The 25,013-nt window shown below is 37.2% G+C and overlaps 1 protein-coding gene across 1 annotated transcript; it reads right to left on the reverse strand.

Annotated features, from left to right (window-relative positions):
• Window positions 1–1,888: 1,888 nt before the first annotated feature.
• On the reverse strand, window positions 1,889–25,013 carry LOC148910708 (unhealthy ribosome biogenesis protein 2 homolog). The gene is made up of 31 exons (XM_089031068.1): window positions 24,906–25,013; window positions 20,167–20,335; window positions 19,326–19,473; window positions 18,945–19,100; window positions 18,055–18,213; window positions 17,295–17,467; window positions 16,312–16,533; window positions 15,534–15,708; window positions 15,024–15,106; window positions 14,414–14,525; window positions 14,017–14,082; window positions 13,496–13,590; window positions 12,579–12,921; window positions 11,953–12,144; window positions 10,696–10,842; window positions 10,105–10,286; window positions 9,457–9,576; window positions 8,865–9,025; window positions 7,969–8,174; window positions 7,314–7,418; window positions 6,740–6,907; window positions 6,447–6,566; window positions 5,942–6,070; window positions 5,247–5,494; window positions 4,282–4,660; window positions 3,718–3,843; window positions 3,361–3,462; window positions 3,051–3,127; window positions 2,866–2,972; window positions 2,139–2,256; window positions 1,889–1,919 (listed from the first exon to the last, which is right to left on the reverse strand). Exons 1-31 carry the CDS (start codon window positions 24,919–24,921, stop codon window positions 1,889–1,891), a joined length of 4,635 nt encoding a protein of 1,544 aa, XP_088887194.1. The 5' UTR covers window positions 24,922–25,013.

Here is a 25,013-nt window from a genome sequence, read left to right on the forward strand (position 1 = left end):
TCTTGCAGATGCTTCCCATACCACGCGTAAATTATGGGATGTAATCCCTTCTTTAGCTTCCAGCTGGTCAATCTAACGAATCCTGTTGCTGGGGCATCGTATGTACCATCCAAAGCTACCCTAAAGAATTGGCTGCCCGGATGTCCGTAACGGTCATAATACTCTTTACAATCTCCTAGGCCTTTGAAAGACGCAGGGTAACAATGTTTCATATCCAGCGAGACATACTCGTCCTCGTCGTATTCCATATTCCAAAGACCTCCGTGACCATGTTCTATGCAGGCTTTTGGAATTGGAAGGTCGCTAGGAGTCGGCTTCCAGCCATTACGCTTCTTTGCGGCTAAGAAGTCCAGGGAACGAGAACTTAATACTTCTGGAAAATCTTCACCCAGGTCTTCACAAACGCTGTCTATCTTCAGCTGTTCCATTTCGGGTCTATACAAAGTACCGTCTTGTGTCATAAATTGCCTACCTTCTGCGTCCATTAACCAGATGGAATTCTCATGAACCAAGTCTGCTAACGGAGATACTTTGTAGACTGAGGTCTTAACCTTCTTAGGAAACCTTAGTTCCCGCCAAGCGTGCCCATTATGTTGGTAGATAACAATAGGAGCTCCTCTACCTCCATATTTGTGAGTCCCAGAGTAAATAAACCCGTCTGTGATATCTTTAACGTGGATACGCCGCTCTAATGCCACTTCCAACTTCTTAATATTGGCTATGGTTCCTCCAGTCTTGCGGGTAGAATGCTCCCACTTTCGAATGGCTTCTCGGCGCTTTAAGGTTAACTTACCACCACGGGAAGCATCTTCAAAGAATTCCCGGACTAGCTTACCAACACAGTTACCAGGATGTCGCATTGGTTGTAACTTCTTTACATCTGGCGTGGGCATTTCATACGCCCCGTAAATTACCACTGTAACAGGGTAAGCAACCTCATAGAATAACATGTCAATTCCTTCTAATGCTCCCGGGTTGGTAGCCTTACTTAAGACGAACAGGTTCTTTTTACCAGACGCTCTAATGGGATTGCGGCCCCTTTCAATAATCCATTCCCCGTCCAGATACTTTATAAAGGTCAACTCCAAACGGTAATTACCTTCGGGCATTAGGTCGATTATCTGTTCTGCTCTTTCCTGTGTCATAGTCTCATCCGTATTACCTTCCATAAATGTCGTAAAGGCAAAGTCTGCGTCTAACCTGTCCAAAACCTGGGTTCTGAGTTTGCGCACAGTCTTGTTCTTGATACTTTTGATGGTATCCATTATATAGGACGTATTTTATACTTCGTTTGCAGTACCCAACAGAGCAGCAGTAAGGACACACCGCGGAATTCCCGTAAATCTGCTGTACCCGCGTTCGTAATTCCCCGGGTAAAACCCGCAAATATACGGCATCGATCGCGAGTCCCCCTTACTGCTGCTTGATGATAATACTGTTGCTGTTTGCTGCTGAGATTGATGGCTATGCTGCTGCTGATGTCTGATGGTGAAGATGATGTTGCTGTTGCATTTGTTGATGATTATGATTGTTATGCTGCTGCAAATGGATGATGATAAGATGGGTGATGATGCAGTTGCTGTTTACTGCTGATGATGATGTTGCTGCTGGTGGTGATGGTGATTGCTGCTGCAGTTAAGCGATACAGGGTTCGTGCTACTCCTTGAAATCCTTGAAAAGTCCTTTAATTGAAAACACATTTTCAAGGGCACTTGAAAAGCCCTTGAAAATAGGGGAAAATGCCAAAACCCCTGGAATACTCCTTGAATTTAGTACAAACTTAATGTTATTTCTAACTTTCCTTTTAAAATAAATAACGATTAAAATTGATAGAAGAGTTTCTGGTTGCTTGTTTAGTGGTTGATTGCGTGTCATGATCGTTTTTTATCTAAGCTTGTGGCCCGGCTGAATTAGCTGCACTTTAACAATAAAACAATGTTGAAAACCACGTTCTAATACATAAAACTTTGTCCTTGAAAATCGAATTTTTGTGCTTGAAAAGTGCTTAAAAAGTCCTTGAATTTTGTAACGCAAAAGAAGCATGAGCCCTGGTGATAATATTGGTGATGATATTTTGGTGTTGCTGATTATTACACCTAATCAAAATGACAGTTCAAAATGCAGTTTTATAATTGTACCTGGCCATTTTCTGTGCACAAACCAGCTCGCTGTCCAACTGAGGTTTCAGTGACTCATCTTGAATGCCTTGTGCAGTTTTGTTGTTGTTGCAATGCTGACCAAGACTCCACAACATGTCTGATAGTTTTGAGGTTAATTATCAAACAACTTATGTCTGGCAGCTTCTACCAATATAAGTTATATAGTTGTAGGCAGCTTATGTATCAAGCAACATGGATCCCTCCATGAGTTATGAATTGAAAGGGAAGGCTTAGATTTGAAAATAATGGAAACTACTGTAGTGCCGTTTTTGTATGACTGTGAAACATTCTTGGCACGAAATACCCGGAACACGGCATAAACACGTCATGGACACGGACACACCAAAGTCACGACAATGCCAAACCAATCACATTGCGCGTGAAAAAATCAGCCAATCAAAATTCTAGAAAGCATCACGGTCACTGCACCTCATGCTTACTGCACTGAGCTTTTCACAGTAATACGAAAACTGCTCTAATTCAAAAGACTAAAAGTGTGTGTGTGTGTGTGTGTGTGTGTGTGGAGGACGAGGGGGGATAGTTAGAAATGGATATTTGAAAAATGTGGGGGTTGGGGGGGGGGGGGGGGGGGGCTAAAGCCCCTTTAGTCCCTCCCTCTCTGCGGCCTTTAAATCAGGAGGGTACAGGTTCCTTGCCCTCCAGTCTCTCTCTGGTCTCAGTATACATCTATTTTTTTAAAGGATACTTTTAACACATGTAACAAAAACCTGCACAGAGTTATAGACTGCTTCACTCTGATGAAACATAATGGAACTCAGTAGACCATATTGTGCTTGAAACAAATGTGGAAATCTGCAATCAAAATGGTAAAAAAAATATCATGAAATGTAGCTACAATTATATGAGATGATAAAGGATGTCAGATCATACCTTTCTTTGCTGTCATTCAGTGGAACAAGCAGGCTACCATGAAAAGCCAATGAACAGTGATGAGACTGAACATAATGCTGATGGAAATAAAAAAGCAATGGGATGGAATAGGATGGATGAGTTAATGGATACGACAAAACAAAATGGATGGGAAGAATAGAATGAGACAAATAACATAAATAATTATTGAAGGAAGGAATCCCGGATGGATGGGGAAAACAAAAGGATGAGGTTAGGGGACAGTTAAATTGGTGGCTGAAAATGAGAAATGGGATGGAATATTATAGATGAATGAAAACAGTTGCCTTACCGTTCCTAGTGATAATAATTTAGTCATAGCTTGAAGTGTTAGGACAATGAGGTCAATGTTGCTTGCAGACATTTGAAGGAGTGATTGAAGAGCCATCAGAACCTGAAAAAAAGAGACAAAATGAAATATAGAAATAGGATGAACAGGATGAATGAAAGAAATGGAAGATATAGAATGAAAAAAGAAGAGAATGAAAATGACAGAAAATATGAAATGGCAGAATACGTTTATGAAGAAAAACTTGAAGCTTAGGGTGAAAATGACAGTGGATACTGTGATGTAGAAATGGGAAATGAAAATGGGAAAAATGAAGTAAATGGGAAATAGAATACAATGAAACAAAAAAGCACCACTGACCTGAGGAATAACTGGGCAAAGTTCTTTCTTTTTAAGTTTTGGAAAACGTCCTGACAGTATCATTGACCAGACATGAACACAAGTTGAAATCCTATGAACTGAGTTTTCATTGAGAGGTTTTGAGGTCTGCAAAAATATTGCAAAGATGTAAATGCAGATTTAATGAAATTAGTTACCAGCATCACCAAATAGCAGTATTACAAGTCATGTTGCTACATAACATTATTGTAAGAATACAGACTATTGCATATAAGACCTGTTTTATCATGGACTGTACTTGCAAGTTAAAATTATATCATAGTATTTGATTTTAATTAGTGGTTACATTTTTATCCCTGGATGTCAGTACTTAAGTGCATACATGTCCAAAATAGAGTTTTCACTTGACGTGTTCAAATCAGAGTCAGACTGCATGCACTTCTGACTCTGATTTCAACGTTTTGTCACTTTTTTTTTTGTTTATGTTTTGTCACTTTTTAGATTTCTTTTGTCATGCTCCGACTAGGATTGCATCACTAATGAAAACCATCGTTAAAAGCAGCAAATATTTCATGTTGTGCTTACCAGTTCATTACTGAGGCCTTTGAGAAGAACCACAAGTATATCTGAAGGAGAACTAAGCAATAAGGACAGAATACTTTCCAAGGCCTTCCCCCTCATTTCAGTATTTTCTTCCTTTTCACATTCTAATTTATTCAGGAAACTCAATAAAGATGCCAGTAAACTGCAGTGGAAGTCATGAGGAAGGTCTATTTTCATTGTGTCCAGTGAAAGGCATAACACATCCAGTAAATGAAGACAAGATCTTTTTAGTTTTTCAGTAGCATTCTGTAGGGTATCTTGTTGTGGACTTTGGAGTGAATTTATAGCAAAGGTTAAAATGGATGGTAGAATGGGACGCCATTGCAATTGTTGAAACTCTTCTTTTGTTTGGGACAGTTTTCTAAAAACAAAGCATAGTCAATAGAAGAATTCAGTCAATAATTCAACCAAGAATGAAATAAAATAAAAAATGAATGAACGGAAAACATTTTTAGATGAATTAATGAATGGATGAATGAATACCCATTAACTGATGGATGGAGGGAGGGATGGATGGATGGATGGATGGATGGATGGATGGAGGGATGGATGGATGGATGGAGGGAGGGAGGGAGGGAGGGAGGGATGGATGGATGGATGGATGGATGGATGGATGGAGGGAGGGAGGGAGGGAGGGATTGATGGATGGAGGGAGATGGAGGGTAGGGATGGATAGATGGATGGATGGAGGGAGGGAGGGAGGGATGGAGGGAGGGAGGGAGGGGATGGATGGAGGGTAGGGACGGGATGGTTTTGGCGGGATTCGTGGTCTTGGCTGCTGGCGGCCTTCTTGTGCATGGACGGGCCGCGGATGACGGGCGGGCATGGATGGATGGCTGCCATCTCAATGAATAGATGGATGGATTGGATACAAGAAGGGATCATAGTTTGGATGGGTTGATGGATGGATAGGTCAGAGAATGGATGAAAATAAAATTAAAACTTACCTGGATGTCTGTGTTACATTGTATATATGAATAACAGCTGAATATGAATCAATCAAGACAGGCAAACCCTGCAGAACAGATTCCAAACATTTGACAGCATCACAAGAACCCTTCTTTATGGAGTGTCTTTTCTTATCATTCTTTGCAGCGATAGTACCAAGGAGGTTTAGTAATGTGGGTGCCATATTTGTTGCTAGTTTTGCAGATATCCTCACTTCATTTAACCTTGAGGTCTTACAAGCAATCACCTAGTATATGTATGAAGTTAAAGTGTACAAATGTAATAAATACAATTAATGAATATATTTCAATAAATTACTTTGTGTTTGGAAACTTGCAGAGGGGTTGTGACTGCTTTTAGAATGGGAGTTGAGACTGCTTATTTTCCAGGTTTTTACATTTTGACCTTCCAAACTCCGGATTTTTTTTGACACCATATTGACACTCCTATGAGTTTGAAAAGTCCTTGCAGGGGTAGCCAGTGAAACGCCCCTCCGGAGTGCCCGGGTCGAAATAACCCAGCCAATCCCCAACTCCCAAACCAACCCCTGCGCCAGAGAGCCATTTCACAAGCTATTGCAGGGGGGCTGTGTCAGACTGCTTTGAGATCAATTACAGTTTCTAGAAAAAGCACACCTGTCATTGATTGTTGATACTTTTTATAATTCAGCTATTGTACTAACAAGAATGGATACCTTTTCTAAAACATCCATAACTCCACAAAATACCCCAAGAAGTGGCTTGTTATCATGCACAATCCCAGTCACAGAAGGAAGTGTTGCCTTTTTTAATTCTTTTGTTAGACCATCTATGCCGTCTGTCATCTGAAATACAAAGATCCTTATAATAAGACCTCAATCATATAATTTTCTTGCTAATAAAAATCACCATAATGATTATCATATTATTTATTCAAATCAGTGCTGCAGCACTTATTGGGTCATCACTCTTTGAAAATCATAACATTCGTGAATGTTAATGAGCAAAATTAATATTTATTAGCAACTACTTTTAACTGAACTTTGAACTGCAAGCAACATTGTAATGTTTAGAATCCTGATTGAGTTGTACCGTGCTAGTTTTTTTAGCTTGACTCTTTGAACAATTCAGTCTGATGATGCTTGAATGCACCACTTTGAATGCGCTTAATCGGGGCAGTGCTTAATGGTGGGCAGCACTTGTGCGGTTGCCTATATTCACCTTGTTTATACAGCTATAAACAGAAGATGCAGGTGATGCAGTTTTTAATAGGTATTTCACCAGTGTACAGATCAGATGGATTGATGTGCTCTCTAACTGCTCAAGGTATCTCTCTTCTCTCTAAAAAAAATAAGGAAAATATGTTAATTAAAATAATAATTAAGAAATTAGTACTGTCAGTAACATATCATCATTCATAGCAATTTCAAAGTTTTTTTTACCTTCTTTAAAAACAATAATATAAAATGTATTAATTTATGCTATTAGTAATAGAATAAGATAATTCACAATACCTCTATCTGACATGATGTCAAATATGACGATAGCATCCAGGTAAGGAAGGAATCCAGGTTGATAACATGGTGGATTAAGAATCTCTTTTTAGAGATACACCCATTCACCATGATATTTATCAGTTCATGGTCCAAGAAAAAAGCCCTGTGGCACTCCTTATTTTCTCCCTATAAATAACATAAACAATTTTTTTTATAAAATTAAATTAACTTTCCTTGATTGACTAACAAAATAAATTATAGTACTGTAATGAGTCAAAGTACAATATTAACATAACCAAAACTAATGGCCAACAAAATTGTTTTTTTAAACATCAGTTTTTTTTAACCACTCTCCATGAAATGGGCTCCTCACCGAGGTTTGCTCCACACGCTGTCAATTTGCATTCACTATTTAAAACACACAACTCTTAACTCGCATACACGCAGTTCAGTTAAAAATTTAATGCATGACCCAAGAACTGAACTGCACAACAGTGAAAGACTGTGCCGTAGCAGCACATGCCATGTACTAATGCCAAGTATATAGCTGTAAATACATCTACATTTTATTCTTGCACTCAGACAGCCTCACCTGATGTAAACAGCTGTGTAATAAGGTATTGCATGCCATCAAACCAATAATACATGCAGAGTGATTGGCATCTGTTAACCAATCAAGTGGCAGACAAGCAAGCATCTATAATATGACAAAAGGGAGGTTATTGCATTGGCGGACTGAAATCTTTAGTGAAGCAGTATGTTGAGCACTGTTCTGTTGTGTGTTCTTTGTCTCTTGTGCATTAAATTTAAGTTGCATTGTGGATTCTGAGATGTATGCCAGGGAGGGGTTGGGCTCCCATACGATAGGGCAGGGATGCTCATCGGAAATCTTGAAAATGACCCCTAAAAGGTACCCCAGTCCTGTCGAGGTGGGCGTGGCAACCAAGGAATTTACCCCTAAAATTGACAGAAGTCAGATGATGAACCAAAAAATATCTTGAATTACAACCCGTCATTCTGGCTGTCGTTAATAATCTTGGGTATCTCATTTCCTGACAATTATAAACACTGTAAGATGCCCTGTTTACTCTTTGGTGATCCTTTTGTGATACCTAAAGCTTAAGGGTATCAAATCCCAAATCTGGAATCCTGAAAGGCATAATGAGCTAGAGCATCCACACCCTTTTTCAATTGAATGGAATCCCCTCTAGGAGATTCATGTTTCATATGATTCAAATTAAACTTACGGAAAGACAGTTGGTAAGCATTTTGAGGCTCTCCTTTAAGTCTTTTTCAGAAGCTTGGCTGGATACGCCTTTGGAAGATTCAAGTACTTCTAAAGCATTGTCTAATGCTTTTCCAAGTGATAATACAGGACTGACAGCCTTGGAAAGTGATTTCTCTGTGCTTTGTGCCACTTGACTGATGTCTTCTTCGCCTTCAGATGTGGAAACTTTGAAACAAATATAATTATATATAATTATTATAGTCCAAAAAAGTTGAAATTGTATGTGTCTGTCTGCAGATCTAGAGTAAAGATTCAATTTCAAATAATTTTCTAGGTTTTTTTGCAATTGAATCATTCCTTGGGTTTCTAAGCAACAACAACTCAAGTTACCATATCAACCAGTTGAAATACCACAACGGAACTTGTTACCATGGCAATAATTATTACTTAAGAAAAAAGCAAGAGACTGGGGCAAGTTTGGAATTTATATCTCATTTTAAATTTAGCAAAAAATGTAGTCATTTGAGATCGGGTAATCCACAATGGGCAGAACGAAGCCAGGGAGTGGATGAACAAACAATGAATGGTGAGATAAAACAAAGAACGCAGCTCACATGTAGAACAATACACATTGTTCACCATAATCCATGCTTTCTTTGCTTTTGTTATTTTGTCCAATCCCAAGCTTCGTTCTATCAGTGGACACTGACCCTTGAGATCAGCATCTGAAGATTAGTCTCACAAATTTGAACATGTTTATCATCATTGTAATGAGCCAGAATTAAAGCTTTGAGAAGTGTCAAAATTTAATGTACAAGAATGTACAAAGAATGTATGGTTACAGAGTACAAGTATCCCACACAAGATAGTTACATAATTTTGTCACTCATTCATTTAATTTGATAAAGCAATTACCACTTTCATCTTCACTCGCTTCAGAATCTGTGTCTTCACTTTCTTCCTCTTTGTCAAAATCTCTAAGATCATCATTCACGGATCCATTTACTTGCAGTGTTCCTAATGCTGTAACTATGTTAACAAGCTTTTTGTGTGGTTGAGCAGTGAAGTTACATGAACTAGTAGAGAGAAGTAAAAATAAGAAATGCTGTTATATTATAATAACTTATTAAAAGGCAATATAATGTCAATATTCAGATCATCTTGGAAAAGTAATTTCAGTCAGTGACATTATACTGTAGCCTTTACAGATTAATCTACAGTAAGATGGCCACCTTTATAAGGTTCCAGATATTAGAGAGAAAATTTATTATAATTTAACCTCAGGTTTTTGTTTAAATTTTCCTGCACAGGACTTTCCATCACATATTTAGTATTTCGAAGGTCCAGGTTGGGGTTCAAAATGGGACTTTAGGTTTTGTCAGTTAACACCCAAAAGTAATGAAAAATTCAAAAAGGTGAGACCATTTTGAATTCTGCAAGTCAGAATAGGTAAAAATATATACCATGAAAAACTTCTTGACATCAATAAAAAGCATTCTCACAATACCTTAACACTTCTCCAACATGAATCCAAAGTGAAGACACCAAGCTGTCTTGCATGGATGGAACAAGGTGAAATGCAGCACTATGTAGAAGTGTCTTGGATGTAGACTGTATGGACATGACACTATAAACAAGTGATATAAAAATTATTATCAATAAATATAGATTAGGCAATTAATTAAATATCAAATGAACACCACAGCCAACAAAATTTGTTGGAAGCACAGTACATCAATTTGCTTAACTTGCAAGCGTGCAATTAAAGCAAAATAATACAACCATGATGCAAGACAAATTGCTTGGTATGGTAGTTTTGTCTGCAATATAACTGCAAACTTAAGTTTCTTATCAATTAAGCAGATTTAATCATCAACACTGACTCATCTTAGGGGTTTTCTGGCCCTCCAGTTTTTCCTCTGTCCACTCAAATCAACCCTAACTAATTCAAACTGGTTAGAGAGCTGTGCTCCAGGGTCATACAGTATACGGACTGTATAGCAGCTGCCAGAGGCGCCTTTACATGCTTTCAGTATGACCCAGTTGAGCTGCGCTGTTAATAAGCTCTGACAAGTTTTCCCCCTCATTAATAATTATATAATTATTCATTATTTGATTCATAAAAATACTACTCAAGCTCCAAGTACTGACTTACTTTTCAAAAATTCTTGTTTGAACTGAAGAAGGTTCTACATCAGTAGACACCAGTGACTGGATGAGGCACTGTGTAAACTTTAGTCGTTGTTTGCCTGTGCATACAGGAAGAAAGAGTGATGCTTTGTCACACAAACAGTACCAGTATGCCAGTGAAATATTGGTTTTATTGACCGTCCAAACCTGTTAAAATATAAAAAGAGGAGTGGATGAGATTAAATAATAATGATTCATAAATGAATTAAATGAATGAATGATTAAAGGAACAAATGAATGAATGTATCTGATAATGGAGTAATGAACAAATGAACAAAATGAACAAATGAAGAAACGAATGAGTAAAGGAATGAATAAATAGATAAACGAACAAACGAAAGGTCGAAAGATGAATGAATGAATGAAGGAAGGAAGGAATAGATAAATAGCTGGATAAATAGATTTACAGTCAGACAGGTCAATGAATGGAATGGGATGTATGGATGAGTGAAAGCCATTCAATCCATCAGTCAGGGGTAAGGAGACACATCCAGAATCACTCATTTTGTGCACACTAATCTTCTATGAGCCAGGGTCACTCAACATGTACTCTTACCTGTTTATTCCAAGATGAAGGATTATCATATGAAATGGTGTCACTTAGAATGAAAATGTGATCCAAAAGCTGCTGAAAATCTGTTTGACAATGAGCTGAGCTGTCTTGTATAAGAAGAACTCTGGTCCTCTGGATGCAAAGCAAAACCTACAAATGATGAAAGTAAACTTTAGAATGATTTAAGGTGGCTGCCTACTTTTGAACGTTCGTTTTGAGCCCACGATGTGCACGCGCTCAAAAACCACTGAAAAATCTACAAGATTTTATTGAAGAACCATACGCATTTTGAGCTTCAACAAGGCAAAACCCTCAAATTTTGCACGGGACTCTGTATTTTTTGATAGCTCATACGAAAAAACTCCTAAAAATCAAGGTTATATCAACATTTTAGGAAAAGTTTAAATCAGGAACACGTGAAAAAATAGATTTTTGTAGGGATTTTTGTTCGACTTTATGAGATTTTTTAAGAGCACCGAAACTACAAAAGATGACAAATCAATGTATCTCTCTGTCTTTTTGTCGAAAATATCCATGTATTATTGTAGAAGGATTGACTAGCCTTCGTTCATGCAATCATATAGTCTGCAAATAACTATTATCTTATGAATCTTAATTTTTTTTCTAATCACTTCCGGTGGCGCAAGTTTTACTCCAAAAGCTCGTGCGTAGGCTCCCATTAAATGCTGATTATCTCAAAAACAAGCTCGGGACACCCTATTTTTCTTTCCAGATTTGGAATCAGCATTAAATTTCAATTCGGAAAATTGAAGTTTTAAGAAAAGCTTAAATCAATTTCCAAAAGTAGGCAGTCACCTTAAAAAATTATTCTTAGCATTTAGGGTTTTTATTAAGTGGCAGAGACCAGACATAGTCGACCAACAATGTAATGACGACGTAATGAGCAAAATTCTCCACAGCTTAAACTACCTCCAACTTCTCTTTTTAATATCATAGTTTACTGCCTAGTTCATATATTCTCCTATCATTTTAAAACTCATTGAATGCCTTGTATAGGTACCTTAAAATATTTTCCATTTACTGTAATTGTACTAAACAAATGCAAACAGTTGATTCATATTATTTGTGACTTTGAGAAAGGGGGGTTGCCTACAGGCTGTAACCTAGAAAGTTTGCATACAGCTTTCTCATTGGATTTGACATTACACTTATTCTCATTTCAATACCCCCCCCCCCTCCTTTTTTTCCTGTGTCTGACCTTGGTGACGAATGATGAGATAAGACTTTTTCTTTACATACCAACAAGTATTGCAGTCTCTCATTCCCTTGTTTCTTTGTCCTCAGTATTTTCTGTAAATATCCCTTGATGTATTTCTCCCAATAAATGTTCAACTCATCTGATATACATCCTAGTTTTCCAAGAAAGATCTTTATTTCTTGTAAGGCATGAAAGAGTATGAGGACTGATACAGATAAAGATTGAGCAAAAACCTGTAAAAAGATAAAATGAAGAAAATGATATTATATTTAAAACAAATCCTGACGACTCTACTCTCTCATAAAATAAGGAGGGAAAAAACTTTATAATTTTTTTAAATAAGTTAGTAAAAAATAAATTATAGAAGATAAGTCAGACAGATGGAGGAATGGATGAATGGAAGAAAGTAAGAAGTCCAGGAAGAAATGCCTGAGGGAAGGAAGGAGGGAATGGGAGGAATAAATGGGATGAGGAAAGAAAAAGAAAAGAGAGAATGAAAGGATGGAAGGAAGGATCGAAGGAAGGAATGAAAGAAAGATGAAAGAATGGACCAAGTAAAGGTAGAAAGAGATGGAAAGGAGAAAACTGTGAATGCAAAGAAAGAGGGAAGAACTTCCAGCCTCCATACCTTCTCCACAGAAAACAACCAGTCTGATAAATATAGTACCTTATTATCTCTCATATTTGACAAAGCTTCCCAAAGAGGACCAAGTACATCATCAACTGACCCATGATACAAGCTAGATAAAGTTCTTTTAGTAGTCTCCACTGTGTGTTGCTCAGTTACTCCACCCAATGTTGTATTCAACAGAAACAAACTAAAAAGTCCAACAACTCCTTCAAGGCTAAAAATAAGATCATCCATCTTGTTTTCGCTTTTGTGTTCAGTCTTTGCTTGTTCTTCCAGGCCTTGCAAGGCAGGTAAATAGTGGTGACAAATTTCTGAATTAACTGTTTTCCATAGTGAAGTGGATAATCCATATGGGAGTGACTGACAAGCTTTAATCAACCTGCATGGACAAACAGGGGGAAAATAAGAATAACACAGGCCAGAGACGGCAATTTTCTAGCTGTACCATATCTTACCGCAGCCATAACAAATGTACACTATGGCTGCAAAATTATGATTGGATGAATTACTGGGGTTATGATGGGCATTTCAGTGTCGTATCATGTATGTGCTGTAAGTAGGTTAGCAAAAAATATGTGCTATTCTCACTGCATAATTAATTAACGAAGATCCTTTGTGGCCCCGGTTATATATCGCCAAACATGCGTGGGGTTTTTCACAGTTGGTCCAACAGCACCAAAGCTGGGGTTCTTTGCATCCCCTCCCTCCTCCCCTTGGTAGAGGTCGCTACTGCTGATCTCATTGCATATTCATCACCTCAGTCGGATTTCGCCCATAACTCAGCTATGGCTCTGAGGTAATGAGTATGCAGTGAGGATACATGTATCACGATCATAATTTTATAAAGTGTGCTTTAAAGGTTTTTGGATCAGTAAATGGGCAAGCAGCCCAAATTTGGTTGGTGTATGGCTTTACACATGTTACAGTCCATACAATGTAGGATAAATACTTACTCTCCCCTCACAAGATCAGGAAATCCCATCCATGGACCGTTCATAGTTTTAGTAGTTCTGAGTGACTCCAGCATTTGACTGATTAATCTGTCAAACTATAAGAAATGGTACAGTAATAATTAATATATAAAATCATAACTGGTAGGTAATGTAGGTTGCAGTAATAAAGCAGAACAAATAACCAAAAAACTACCATGGCAAGACACTTCCAATATCTTTTTATACTACGCTGTAATTATTCAACTATTAGGAATTATCCAATGTCCCATTGGCCCCCTGGCTAGTTAGCTACATCACTGCATCCTACCGAGTATATTTACGCCCTACTGCATAAATTTACAACCTACAGTATCTTCACCCCAGCTTTTTAGAAAACTTTTGTAGAAAATTTAAGTCCATGTGCCAGTTTAAAAAATATTACATTGAATGTAAAATTGAAACACATGACACACATACTAACAATATAATAAACATGTCATACGACACATCATTCATAACTTACATTAAAATAACTTACTAACCTGTCGTAACTTGACATATGTCTTTACTACAGAAGACAGGAAGGTATCACAGGAGGATACATCATCCTGTTACAAAAATTAATAAACAAACATTAATCAGCCAAATGTCTCTATATTAGTATTCCAGGCCTAGCCATGACCACTGTTTACCAACTTTTACATCAAACACAGAAAGTCATTATGACCAGCCAAATAATTTTATAATCTAAGCTCAGTGCTGTCATATCTAAGTTATTTCTGAAAACATATATTAGGTAAAACTGACCAGCATCTCAAAGATTTGACCGGACAAGTTTCCATTTTGGCCAGACATTTTCGGATGACTGATAGCCCTGAGCACAGTTACTGTATTTCATGTTTGCTAAACTGTAGTACATGTATTTGTTACTATATATACCTGCTCATATGTATCACTGCCATACATCCATTGTAAGATAGTGTTTAAATGTGGTACTATGATGCAGTGATTCAGATTAAGAAGTACTTCAAGACAGGGATAAATGTTAAAGCTGCAACAATCATAATATAGCTGCATTAAAATATCAATAAATCAATAAATAACATTTTGCATTAATAAATAGATGGAAGAATGGATGAGAGGAAAGAGAAGGAAGAATAGTTGGGACAGATGAATAGATGGATGGATAAATGTATGAAATGTGAATGGATTGATCAATTGATTGATCGATGGTTGGGATGGATGGATAGATGGATGGACAGATGAGAAGCAAGGATGGACGGATGGATGGACGGATGGATGACAATTGGGGCAGATGGATGGACAAATAGGAGGATGAATGGATGGATGGATGGAGGGAGGGAGGGAGGGAGGGAGGGATGGATGGACAGATGGATGAATGAAAAGTTGGGATGGATCAATGGTTGGTTGGTTGGCAACAATGCACTGGGGATGGAACATCAAATAATTGGATAGGAAGGGATATATGGCTAGGATGGCTATGTTAGGAAGGAGTAAAAGATACAAATAGTAAAAACTCTATCTCTACCTTGACTGGTATGTAAGGAGGAGTTTAGTAAACTTAACAAACCACTTCAGTTGTCTGCTGTCATCAGCATGGTCTTCCCCCACCTGTAATTAATGATAAAACACATCAGAGCACTTTATTTATCACATTTATTATAATTAGTAAGTTTTTATAGAGTGCATGCTATATACAATCAAGGGCGGATCCAGGTTTTTTTTGAAGGGGGGGGTCTCAGGGGTAAATTTTGTGGGCAAAGAAATCCCAGTCGCATTTTTACCACAGAAGGCCCATTTGACCTCAGGAATGAATCCGCCCTTGACAATCATGTATCTGTGAAAGACTTTGTAAGAAATTGCACAAATTAGCTAGTTCAGTAGACCGTAGACCTACACAACTTTGCACTTATTTGTACAATTTAATTTGTTAGTTAACTTTGTCATGGGTATACAGTATGCACTCTAAGTACTAAATCTATATCTTTATACTATTATTAATAACTGTAAACTATGAACTGCACTATACAGCCTGTACCTGATAGACATCGAAAATAAGAATTGCATCCAAGAGATAATGAACGTATTCCAGAATTCTTGAAATGTGTTTTTCATGTTTGTTTATGACCGTATTATCAATATCAATGCCGAGAAGAACACACAGTTCTGTGAAGAAGTCAAATTCAAGTGATGAAGAAGCCATCTGGTTTTCCCTAAAAGAAAGAAATTTTTTTTGAGGTATTCTTCTCTCTTAGTGAGGAATCAATGGCTCAAATTAGCTCCAAATTGGCTGGAAATTAGTACAGACCAAGATAAAGCACAGAACAAGATATCATGGAAAGTTAGTAGCATTTATTTCAGTATTCAGTATTTTGCACAAATATTCCCGTCTACATTACAAACTGCTGGTAATAACCCCACCAAACCAGAGCTTGGGCTACCTGTGGTAATGATAGAGACATTATAATACAATGTTTTGGCTTCCTTGATTGCTTCACATTACGATCACCCATGTGAAATCATAGCATTTGTGTTTGCGGCAAAATAAGGTTTTGGTGGACGTCAATCAAGTGTTTCCATGACAATGTTAGAAAACACAAAGGTTTCAAGGGCATGCATACACCTATGGAATGTTGTGAAAATGTTTTGATTGATGTCCACAAAAACCAACTTTGTCAAGACAGCAAATCGCACAATTCTTTGCTTATTTTGTGGAAGCACTGTAAGTTGAGTATTTGCTTGAAAACATACAGTACTGTATGTTAACTAAATTATATTTGCTAATATTAATAATGGCACTAATTCTTATATTTTACCTTCTAGCCTTCAAAAAATCAACATATAACTGAGGAAGGATGTCCATTACTGCCTCTTGCTTCATGCCGTCAGAGCAACTCAGCAGATTTCTCAAAGTATCAAAAAGAAGTTTAGTGTAGTTTCCTAAACATGCTCTTTTGCTTTGTGGTTCTGTGGTATCATCTTCATCTTTTTTATCTTTTAAGGCTTTGAGTGTCGATAAATAGTCTGAAAGATTTTCCCTAAAAAAACAATAATGATTAAGATTAGGAATATAAAATTAATTTATGAAATAATTGGGATACTACGCACACTATGATTGATCGAAAACACGTCGTGGTTTCCTACACTCTTCTCGTGTTCTCTCAACTTCCTGCGTGTTTTGATCAGAGTATCGAACACAGAAAACTGTTTTTGATCTGTTGAATCAACAACTAAAAAATTACTTTGATCATCCATTTAAACAGTAAGCAATTATTGGACGAGGTTGATCAAAATAATTACTGTGATTTGTTAGTGGCGAGAGACAGGAACAAGAGTGAGCAATCAATTACAGTAAGTGTAAGACACAAACAAATTACTAATATATTTTGTGATCATAATAGTTTTAATACAGCTGTAATTGTTTTATCATTCAATTTTCCTTATTTGTGCTTCGGTTGTTTTTGCTATCTATCAAAAAGGGAACCCAGGTCTACACGTTGACAAATACATCGCAAAATCCTGGCCATGAGCAAACTATTAATTGCAGCAAAATGGCTTTGCACCATAATGCCCATTTAGCAGATTATCATTTGTAGGTAATTATTTGCAGTTACCTCAACCAACAATCAAAAAGTCTAAAAAAAATTATTCTAATAATAATAAATTTTATCAAACGAATTGAACCAAGCTTTCAACACTATATGACCATCATTGGGGTTGTTTAATAAGTGCACATGATTTAATAAGTTGTTATACAATGTCATTCAGTGTCATTTAGTTACACTGTATCTGGACTAACCTTCTAAATAATGCATCAGACAATGTCCTATGCAGAAGATTCACAAAACAAGTAATTTTATCTTGGGTTATCTTTTTGGCGTCACTCTGGTATACATGTAGTTTGATATTCTTCACGATGTAGCGCACTGTTAGTAATGGACCAATGATGTGACCACATGTCCTCTCAAACAGCTTTTATTTGAGGATAAAGAAAAATTAATTGAGAAGTTCCACTGAATTACAGAGAACTCACCTATAGACCTACTTGATTTTATAATGTATATAAGTGGGGGAGTTTGCGTCTACAGGCGAGTCATCAGTCCATAGGCAAGTTTACTGGATACTATGAGTCTTAATAAATTTGACTAGCCCACAGCAAGGATTTACTAGTCCCAGACTACATACTGAAGAAATAGAAAACATGCGCTCATGCTGTGTGCATGCAGTTGTAAAGCACGTAGGGGTTGGCACAAGAGAGGAGTGTACATGGAGAAGCACGACACGTAGCAGAGTGCTTCTCGACACTTCTCGAGTGATCCGCCAATCCCCAAGTGCTTTATAACGGCACACAGCACAGCAAGCAAGTTTTTTTGGTTTTTTTTAGATACAAATTACGAGAATGACGAAACTGAAAGTATGTAAGAATGCTTTGTGCTCTCATGAATGCGAGATTTAGAACAGTTATTTTGTAATGTACTATAGCATTAGTGTGTTAATGTAGCACTGACAGGTATCAAGCATATAAAAACATATTCTTTATGTACTAATTTAGTATTTACCTTTCTATGGTTGGTCTGTCTTCTTTGTAGAGAATTATACACACTTAAAGAAAGCTCAAGCATGTGAAACATCTCATTGCAAATTTCATTATTTGTTAAAGAGTTTATATTGATCATGAATACCACAAACAACGACAACAAAGATGACATGAACATCACCTGAAATAAACAAAAATATATGACAACAGTTGGTAGATTAGGCGTAATGTTTTTCCATTACAAACCATGTGTCATTCCTTAAAGTATTAAATTTCTTTATTCAAAGGTTGTCCACGAGAAGACACATGAATATGGATACAGCTCAAACAAAGAATATATTCTAAAGGTGAATGGCATGTGGTCTGAAATGGGAAAACATTACGCCCAAGCCAAAAAGGTGTATTAGTGTTTCAGAGGCTGCACAGAAAACTGGTGATGAGTAAGAGGGTTGCAAAATCATGGAACTGTCTTAGGGACGCAATTTTTTCAATATGGCAGTACGCTTAGCAGTCTCAAATATTGATACAACTCAAACGAAGAATCTTACTCTCAGGGGAATGGTCTAAAGTGGGAAAACACAACCAAACTTAAGAGGTTAGAAGTGGTTCCAGAGATGTTTCTCATTTTCTTTGTATTTCAAACACACGTGCTACATGTACTTTCCTTTTATTTCTGAGACATCAGTTTTGGACTACGTAGATAGATTCATGTTGAATAACTTGTAGCCTCAAGCCAAGACCAAACAGTGCACTTGCCCAGGTTGGTTGCTGTTGTTGACAAAGGTACTTAACTCTCAGTGCCTCTCTTCACTCTTCACCCAGGTGTAAAAATGGATACCAGCAAATTTTGGGGACCTGTTATCTTATAATAAACTTGACATTTATTATAAAATAGATTCTATTCTTACTTACATAATTTTCAAACTTTGCAACAAAGGAAGTGTTTAACTGAGAACTTGAAAGTATCATCTGTCCACAGTGGATAATATTCAGCATATCACTTTCCTGTTCACTTGTGAACCTACATGATTCTGAACTAGAATAATCCAAAAATACCTTGGCAAAAACCTAGAGTAGAAGCAAAAAATGGCCAGAATTTATAAATCTTTTGATATATAATATTTACCTACTTTTTACAGGCTGACTTTGCACTACTTAATCTGTGCAATACAGTATCTTAGTTACAGATGTAGATACATGTAAGATACAGTATTGTGTATCAACTTATTTCATTATATAAATTAAAGAAGCCTGTTCCTTATTATTTAATAGGTAACCATAGAAACCACTTACCTGTACAAGTTGTGGCATCAAAGTTAATGGTATATGAACACTGTCCTCTCCATTTAAAGGCTTACATGTAGATATATTCTGGAGAATCTTCTTGAAGTATCCCCAAAGATCTTTGACCTCTCTTGATATCTGCTCACCATCGACAGGCCTAAAAAATATGAGTTTCAAATGGCTATTCTAAAAAGATAAAGTTAACATATATCCCTCCCCTGCCCTTCCTTCCCAGTTGTAAATTAGACTCTTTGTTTGAATCTATGTCCATTTTTATGTACCCTCAAAAGCATCAACAGTAAAGCAAAGAATAATATTCAAGGGGAAGGCAAGGCAAAGCAAAAGCTAGTACTTAGAAGGTGGTCTGCTTTGGAAAGTTTTTATTCAACTGTAGATCAAATTAGCTTGGGCATAAATTGTCTTGTCATTTCAGATCATGTGTCATTCCATTGAGAATATGAGTCATTATGTGTTTTCTCATGCACAACAATTAAATGAAGAAGTGAAATTTGATTCTTCAAAAATTGGTGTGGATGGAACTACAGTAGAAATCAGGGGCAGATCCAGGATTTTGTTCAGGGAGGGGTGCTGCGCACAATGTTAACCCAGGGAGGGGTGCACCCCTTAGAATCAAGGCAAAAACCAAATTGGCTATCTTTGAAGTAGGAGGACAAAGTGTAACCAGGGAGGGGTACGCACCCCCTGCACCCCTCCCCTGGATCCGCCCCCGGAAATGGTAATCATGCAATGATCAGTTATGGCTCTACTAGTAAGAGCAAGGTTTAAGTAGCCCCCAACTCCTCCCGTCCCCCCTCCCCTCTGTCCCCACTTATTTGCACTCACAACTAACCTTTTATCTTTCTTATATAAGATATGATCAACCAGTTTCTGACAGACCCAGTCAAGCAAGACCTGCTGCTTATTGGGAATAAAGCATTTTTCATCACTCCAAGCATTCTGAGCAATACTTATTTTGTTTTCCCAAGATACCTGAGGGTCTCTCAACTTGGTATAGACACCTAAAACAAAATTGCAATCGATGTATGATACAGTAACTTTAAATAAAGGTTAGTGCACAGACATTGTTTGTGGTGTGACAATGTTCTCCTAATTGAACGTGACAAACCTCTAGAGGAATGAACAGCTATTGTTTTGAAACTTGTGGGATATTATTGTTATTTCTTTCACATTCCTTTGGGATACTCATGAATTTTTCAAAGAATAAAAACAAAAGAAAATGAATCCTCTGGAGGTTTGTCACACTGAATTGGGAAGACATTGTCACACCACGAATAAGGTCTATTGAACTTTTCCACTGCATGTTAAGTCATCGCAGCCATGTTGGTGCCATTGAACAAAAGATTTCTCATTAGATCATTGTTAACGGTACCACAATGGCCGCCATTTTTTGTCTTTTGACACTCTTGGGAATGCTTGCAGCCCATCAATACCAAGCCAAAAATGCACTATGGCAATGTGAATGTGAATTACTGCACTCAGCAAAAGGCGATGTTATTGTGTATAAATCAAATAACAAAATATTTAACCCTCATATTTGTCCATATTTCATGTATTCCTGTAATGTGAACGCAACTAAATAAAAAGCCATAATAATCTATATTATTGCAATAATCAATAATAAGCGAAAACTGATATTTAGAAATAGATAATTATCACACAACTGCTACTACAACAACAATTACAACTACAACATTACGACGACAACAACAACTACGACAACGATCGACTAAAAAATATGTAAAAGAGTTCAGACTAGGAGGGGGGTTGGTAACGTTACCTTGCATATAGGGGCGCCTTGCATATAGGGGCGCCTTGCATATAGGGGCGCCTTGCATATAGGGGCGCCTTGCATATAGGGGCACTTTCCATAAAAGGCTATCGGTTGAATGATATATGTATGAATTGTATACTGCTGCAAACTAAAACATAGAATATATCAAATAAGGCTGTGTGAATGTAAAAGATTGAAAAAATCAAACTAAAACATGTGCGATTTACAAGAGTCTATCCGTGTTTTGAGACCGGTTTTAGTGAGAGTGTTTAGCGATCACTGCCTTAACTAAAAGCACGTTAAATCTCGCAACAATCATGTATTCATGCAGGGGTTTATAAGCATCTATTGACTACTAGTGCTGGTTGTATTACATGATTCATTTACAAGGATCTCTTTTATCAAATATAAGCCAAAAGCGCCATTACAGACATAATCTTCATAAACCAGTCACGTAAATATATCAGAGAAATGTTGAAAACCAAATTCGAAAAATTAACTCTACTGCTATAAAACAAACACCGTAATGATCTACAGGATTAAGCGGTATCAATGTGAAAGTTTCAAGAGAAATTGATTCACTGTTGTAATCTAGGGGCGCCTACTTACGTTACCTTGCATATAGGGGTGCCTACTTACGTTACCTTGCATATAGGGCTACTTATGTCACCTTGCACATAGGGGCGCCTACTTATGTTACCTTGCATATACCATACCACACACTCATTTCCCGTGTTTTACAAACATTTTCATAGAGGAATTACAGAGCGATAATACACGGTCTGTTCTTAATGTCTTATTTTATTTTTTTTGCGTTAGTTGGTTTTTGTTGATCTCCTTGAGGTCATAACTTTCAAGTCTGCTTGTGTGCAATAAAAATCGTTGCTATTCATGCACTCTTTCTCACTTATTTCGTCGCGTACAATAAATAATTTATCAACACTGCTTACAGCCAGACAATTTTACTTGTGAAGCTAGCTGTATTTTCGCCTTCACTCGTAACATAATCTAGTCTCCCCCACAGCCGCTTTCAGTGTCGTCACGCAACGCTTTCTCCCCTGAGTAGCGGCTGCTTACCCGAGCACAACATTCCTTTCCTATTGTTTGTGTTCAACCAATCAGATAAATCTCATTGTGTTTCAAGAACCAATCAAAACGTTTCGAATTTGACAACTTGTAAACATTCATAATAATATGTGCATATTCTTTTATCCCAATGTAACTGTTATTGACTCAACTTACATTTTTTAACCAAAGACGAAAAAATAAAAATAAACAAAATATTGGACCTCATAGTGTCATTTTAAATATTGTTCATCAGAAATTATGATTTTTATTCACGATAAGCCACTTCATGACAGCTTCATGTATATTATCTGCCGAGTTCATTCTCCTTACAGCTCATGATAATTAAAAAATTGGTTCATGAGAAGTAATATTCCGGGTTCAAAGCAAATTTGAAAAAGATTCGAAACAGATTCAATTTGAAATTAAAAAAGGAACGCGATTTCACGCTAATACTGCGCTCCCCTGTTTAATTCTTAAACAAACCAGACACTTCTGGAACGTGCATGGGTTGCCCAATGTGCTGGTATCTGGAGCTTGTACCGTAAATTCGAAAAGCAGATAAAAAGGCACCTTTTTTACGGTACAAGCTCCAGATACCAGCACATTGGGCAACCCATGCACGTTCCAGAAGTGTCTTCCAGAAGTTGAGTCAATAACAGTTACATTGGGATAAAAGAATATGCACATATTATTTTTGTAACCATCAAGATCGCTGCCTTTTCAGTGTATGGTAGACTAGTGTTGCCACTTGACTTGGTAAAAGGTATTCTGGAGTAGGCTTCAGATGAGGGCAATTTCCATTTCATCTACTACATATCAAGCCGAAAAACAACGGATTTATGTCGTTATCAATGTATTGAACAGTGTTAACATATTAACTATCTTGTCAAACCAGGTCGTTTAATATGATATGTTTATTATCATATTATTATACAAATATTGATCATGATATCAACCCCGTGCTATAAAATGGTCGAGGACTTGAATTACGATAAAGATGTATAATAAAAATAGATTACATTATATATATTATATATTATATTATGGATTATTATCATCGATTGTTAAGCGCCTAGAACAATTATTGATATAGACGCTATACAAATAAAGATTATTATTATATTATTATTATAGATTATCATGATTACATATTACAGCCGGATTATGTTACGAGTGAAAGCGAAAATACAGCTAGCTTCACAAGTAAAATTGTCTGGCTGTAAGCAGTGTTGATAAATTATTTATTGTACGCGACGAAATAAATGAGAAAGAGTGCATGAATAACAACGATTTTTATTGCACACAAGCAGACTTGAAAGCTATGACCTCAAGGAGATCAACAAAAACCAACTAACACAAAAAAAATAAAATAAGACGTTAAGAACAGACCGTGTATTATCGCTCTGTAATTCCTCTATGAAAATGTTCGTAAAACACGGGAAATGAGTGTGTGGTATGGTATATGCAAGGTAATGTAAGTAGGCGCCCCTATGTGCAAGGTAACGTTAGTAGGCGCCCCTATATGCAAGGTAACGTAAGTAGGCACCCCTATATGCAAGGTAACGTAAGTAGGCGCCCCTATATGCAAGGTAACGCAAGTAGGCGCCCCTATATGCAAGGTAACGTAAGTAGGTGCCCCTATATGCAAGGTAACGTTAGTAGGCGCCCCTATGTGCAAGGTAACGTAAGTAGGCGCCCCTATATGCAAGGTAACGTAAGTAGGCGCCCCTAGATTACAACAGTGAATCAATTTCTCTTGAAACTTTCACATTGATACCGCTTAATCCTGTAGATCATTATGGTGTTTGTTTCATAGCAGTAGAGTTAATTTTTCGAATTTGGTTTTCAACATTTCTCTGATATATTTACGTGACTGGTTTATGAAGATTATGTCTGTAATGGCGCTTTTGGCTTATATTTGATAAAAGAGATCCTTGTAAATGAATCATGTAATACAACCAGCACTAGTAGTCAATAGATGCTTATAAACCCCTGCATGAATACATGATCGTTGCGAGATTTAACGTGCTTTTAGTTAAGGCAGTGATCGCTAAACACTCTCACTAAAACCGGTCTCAAAACACGGATAGACTCTTGTAAATCGCACATGTTTTAGTTTGATTTTTTCAATCTTTTACATTCACACAGCCTTATTTGATATATTCTATGTTTTAGTTTGCAGCAGTATACAATTCATATCATATATCATTCAACCGATAGCCTTTTATGCAAGGCGCCCCTATATGCAAGGCGCCCCTATATGCAAGGCGCCCCTATATGCAAGGCGCCCCTATATGCAAGGCGCCCCTATATGCAAGGCGCCCCTATATGCAAGGCGCCCCTATATGCAAGGCGCCCCTATATGCAAGGCGCCCCTATATGCAAGGCGCCCCTATATGCAAGGCGCCCCTATATGCAAGGCGCCCCTATATGCAAGGTAACGTTACCAACACTGCTGCAGACTAGAGTAAAACAACTTTTAAATGTACAGAAATCAAAATTAATAAAAGAAAAAAGACTCTAAGTAAAACACACTGAGTCATTCTTTGTGAGTTGAAACACATGGGTTGCTGTTTCGAACTTAGATAAACTCTGAAGGAATACTACATGTGTAAGAAAAGTTGGAGTCCTGCATGTCCCACGTGCAAATCAGGAAACTCAAGTTTGAAGTTTATTTTCAACATCATAAATGATAAAAAAACATACACATGGATAGCGAAAACACTTACCTATGAAGTCTGTCATAGTTATATAATTTTAGTGTTTAAGAGGTAATAACAGTGATTCTTACAGCACACTCGTGAAAACATGAATGCTACGTCTGTCCGCCATTTTGG

This window comes from Actinia tenebrosa, unplaced genomic scaffold (genome assembly GCF_029948245.1).
Source record: "Actinia tenebrosa isolate PJP-AT-01 unplaced genomic scaffold, QUT_ActTen_1.0 PGA_scaffold16__25_contigs__length_10494907, whole genome shotgun sequence".
Lineage (NCBI taxonomy): Eukaryota > Metazoa > Cnidaria > Anthozoa > Actiniaria > Actiniidae > Actinia > Actinia tenebrosa.

Coding starts and splice junctions, on each gene's coding strand:
- LOC148910708 (XM_089031068.1), bottom strand. Junction 15,709..16,311: donor GATTTTTTGAAGGCTAGAAG/GTAAAATATAAG, acceptor TCTTTCTTTTAG/GGAAAACCAGATGGCTTCTT. Junction 10,287..10,695: donor CTTCATCTTGGAATAAACAG/GTAAGAGTACAT, acceptor ATATTTTAACAG/GTTTGGACGGTCAATAAAAC.